At 56.5% G+C, this 3,460-nt stretch overlaps 1 gene segment (V, D, J or C); it reads left to right on the top strand.

Annotated features, from left to right (window-relative positions):
* Positions 1-2,143: 2,143 nt before the first annotated feature.
* Positions 2,144-2,667, top strand: LOC106723499 (the record flags this gene model as incomplete). The annotated part of the segment is given in 2 exon segments: positions 2,144-2,214; positions 2,344-2,667. Coding segments are annotated over 2 exon segments (367 nt in total), but the record flags the coding sequence as incomplete, so codon positions are not given.
* Positions 2,668-3,460: the final 793 nt, after the last annotated feature.

Here is a 3,460-nt window from a genome sequence, read left to right on the forward strand (position 1 = left end):
CTTAGAGCCCAGGCTGCTAGTGCTCGGCAGCCCTTGCACATGTAGAGGAAGCTGGACTTGCTGAAATGGGCAGTTAGCACTCTGCTTAGCCCTGTGCCTGCCCTTGCTCTTTTTTATCTCTGTGGAGCCGTCACACCTCAGTTCATTTCACCTTAATTAGTATAATGTGGAGATGCCCCTGGTTGGAAAAGGTGGATCTGTTCTATGATGTGATGTGAGTGCTCTTAGCATGGGTTATCCTGCTTGAATGTGTGGACATTTGCAGTCTAAAGGCATTGAATGTGTGCTAAATGTGCAGGTGTCCTGGCCCTTGGGAAATCAGACTTCAGTTATAATAGCAATACCACGTCCTTCTGCCGGGTGGAGGCAGGGCACAAGAAATACATAGACGACCTAGGCTTATGTCTAGGGCCCTCAGCTGGGGGCAGGGGTGGGGGCGATCCTGTCCTTCCCTCTGTGCTGGCTGCGGTAGGGATGGTCCTGTCCACCTCCCTTTGTCCCACCTCCCTGTCCACCTCTCCTTTGTCAGCTGCTTCCTAGCATCCGCTCCAAGCCCGGCTTCCAGCGGGCAGCAGTGCCAATTAGGGGAGGGAGGTCTCGGCCAGTCAAGGGCCCACCAGTTTGTTTCCCTAGGACCCCCCACTAAGGGGTCAATCCAGCCCTGGGTGGAGCCTTCCTCTATCCAGGCTGGAGCTGAGCCCCTGGTGTCAGGCACAAGCTGAGGGTGGGTAGGGGTGAGGTGAGAGCAGCAGCCAGTGACGGGCAGATTTGCATGAAGGGGCTGATCTCAGCTCTGGGGGTTAAGAGAGGCTCAGGGGGTCCATCCAGAGACCTGTTTGCATGAGGAAGCTGACCTGCTCTGGATTCCCACCATGGCCTGGGCCCCTGGGGCAGCTGGGGCTAGCCCCTTGTCCCTCAAAGTGTCTCCACAGTCAATAGCCCGTCTCTGTGTCTGAGTGCCTTCTGTATCTCCCTGTGGTTGGACATGGTCGCTGGGCTTTCCTTCTGTAGCCTGGACTCACTCCAGAACTCGTTCAGGACCCTGTAGAACAAGGGGTGCTCCACGGTACACCGTCTCCTGTTGGTTGGTGCGTACACCCCACACCATGTCCGGAGGTAACCTGCAAAATACTTCATGAGACAGGCTGTTTTAGTCTCTGACCCAGTCACCAGTTTGCAGATCTGCTTGTATACCATGATTGCAGGAACAGGTAGATGTCTGGTATCCCCCTGCCCCCAGTCCGTTTCTTTATGTACAGGGTCTTCCTTGCCACCTTCTCCATTCGGGATCCCCAGAAGAAAACACACAAGGCTCTCTGGAGTCTGTGGGTGATACCCTTTGCAGCGGAGAAGACCAGTGCAGTGTACAGAAGTGCTGGTAGCACCACCTTCATGAGGCCCTGTAGACGGGAGTTGAGCCTGCGGTTGAGCCAGGGTAGCACCATGGCCTACATGGACGACCTGAACATCCTGTGCCAGAATAACTGTGCAGTAGCAACCACAGCCTGCTTCTCAAGGCTTCTCAGCCATTTGGCAATTTGGCCATGTTTAAACTGGGACTGTGATTTGTGCCACTCTGGCCCCTCCCGATTGTCCCAAATAACTGCTGGGATCAGCTCTGAAAAACTGCTGCCAGTATCCCTTCTTTTCCCTCTGCCAGCTGCTTCCTAGCATCAGCTCCAAGCCCCGCACCCTATGGGTGGCAGCACCACTTTGGGGAGGGGGTCTCAACCAGCCCAGGGCCCACAAGTTCTTTGCCTAGGACCCACTGAAGCTCAATCTGGCTCTGGGTGGAGTCTTTCTCTACCAAGGCCTGAGCTGAGCCCCTGATGTCAGGCACAAGCTGCTGGGGCAGAGCAGGCTCCAGGCAGTGGGTTTTGCTCCTCCAGCTGCCCTCCTTCCTCCATCCCAAGTACAGGAGCTGAGGGGAAACGAGCCCAGTGCCTTGTGGCTTTTAAGGCACGTCCTCTGTGCAATGAGCTTGATTTTTCCCTCATTAATTCTATTATATGCAGGGAAGGGGTGGGGGGTGAGGTGAGAGCAGCATCCAGTGACAGGGGGAGATTTGCATGAGGAGGCTGACCTCAGCTCTGGGGGGTTAAGAGAGACTCAGGGGGTCCCAAACACAGACCGGTTTGCCTGAGGAAGCCGAGCTGGTCTGGATTCCCACCATGGCCTGGGCCGCGCTCCTCGTGGTGCTCACGTACTGCTCAGGTGCTCCTCGGGAAGGACTGATCTCAGTCTTTCGAGCCAAAGGGGACTGGGGGGTTATTCTTACCTCACTTCCCCATGGAGTTTTTTCCATCTAGGACTTTATCCCCGTGTTTTCCCTCCTTCTTTCAGGTTCCCTTGCCGAGTACGTGCTAACGCAGCCGCCCGCAGTGTCTGTGTCTCCAGGACAAACTGCTCACATCACGTGCAGTGGAGAGAAGCTTAACAAGAAGTATGCACAATGGTACCAGCAGAAACCTGGCAGCGTCCCCCGACTTCTTATATACAAGGATAAAGAGAGACCCTCCGATGTCCCTGACCAATTCTCTGGGGCCAGCTCCGGTACCACAGCCACGCTGACCATCACTGGAGTCCAAGCACAGGACGAGGCTGATTATTACTGTCTGAGTAGTGATGACAGTGGCACTCCTCACAGTGACACCGGGCAATGGGGAAGTGAGACACAAACTTCTTGCGGTCCCTGCGGAGGTGTTAGACCATTCCTTCTCATGACAGGGAGTGGGGGCTCTATGGAGACAGAGGGATTTCTGTTCAGGCCCATCCAATAGCTGCTGCAAAACCAGGCAGGATGCAGGACTTCTCCACAGTCACCCCTGAGAGCGGCCTTCCCTCACGGCCCTGAGAGCTGTCACATGAGTGACCCTGGGAGACACGGGACCACCTCCCTATTCCTGCTATAGGAACAAACCTCATCCATGCACGCTCCCTGCTTGGCTGTGTCTAAGCATGTGGCGCTCACCCCTCTTCTGTGGACCCCTGTGCACACGGATGCTCCTCACCTGAGAGCCACACGTGGCTGAACACTGCTCTCCAGGGCTCTCCTGGTTTCCACAGGGAGACCAACTCTCTGCCTATAATCACTTCACCCATGAGCCCACTCCCTGCCTCTCAGTGGACCGAACCTCCACGTGGACCAGGAGTGAGACCTCCAGTGCTGGTGAAGTCTCCTGGAGGTCAAGCTCACAAAAGCCAGGAGAAGTGCTTCCTTTTTCTAAGCCCTCCATGCCCACGGCCTGTCGGCCTCGTGGACATCTGTGCAGGAGCCAGCACAGCAGCCTCACGGCAGCGGGGACAGGGCTGTGAGGAGCCAGGTCCTGGCACAGAAGGAGGGCAGCTGCCCTCAGTCAGTGAGAGCAGCAGGAAGAGCTGGGCCCCGATGTGACACGGGTGGGAGCGGGCCACACCGCAGCTGTACGCGGCTCTGACAGGCTGCGGTGTAGGGGAAGGG

The sequence above is a fragment of the Alligator sinensis genome, unplaced genomic scaffold (assembly GCF_000455745.1).
Source record: "Alligator sinensis unplaced genomic scaffold, ASM45574v1 scaffold3265_1, whole genome shotgun sequence".
NCBI lineage: Eukaryota > Metazoa > Chordata > Crocodylia > Alligatoridae > Alligator > Alligator sinensis.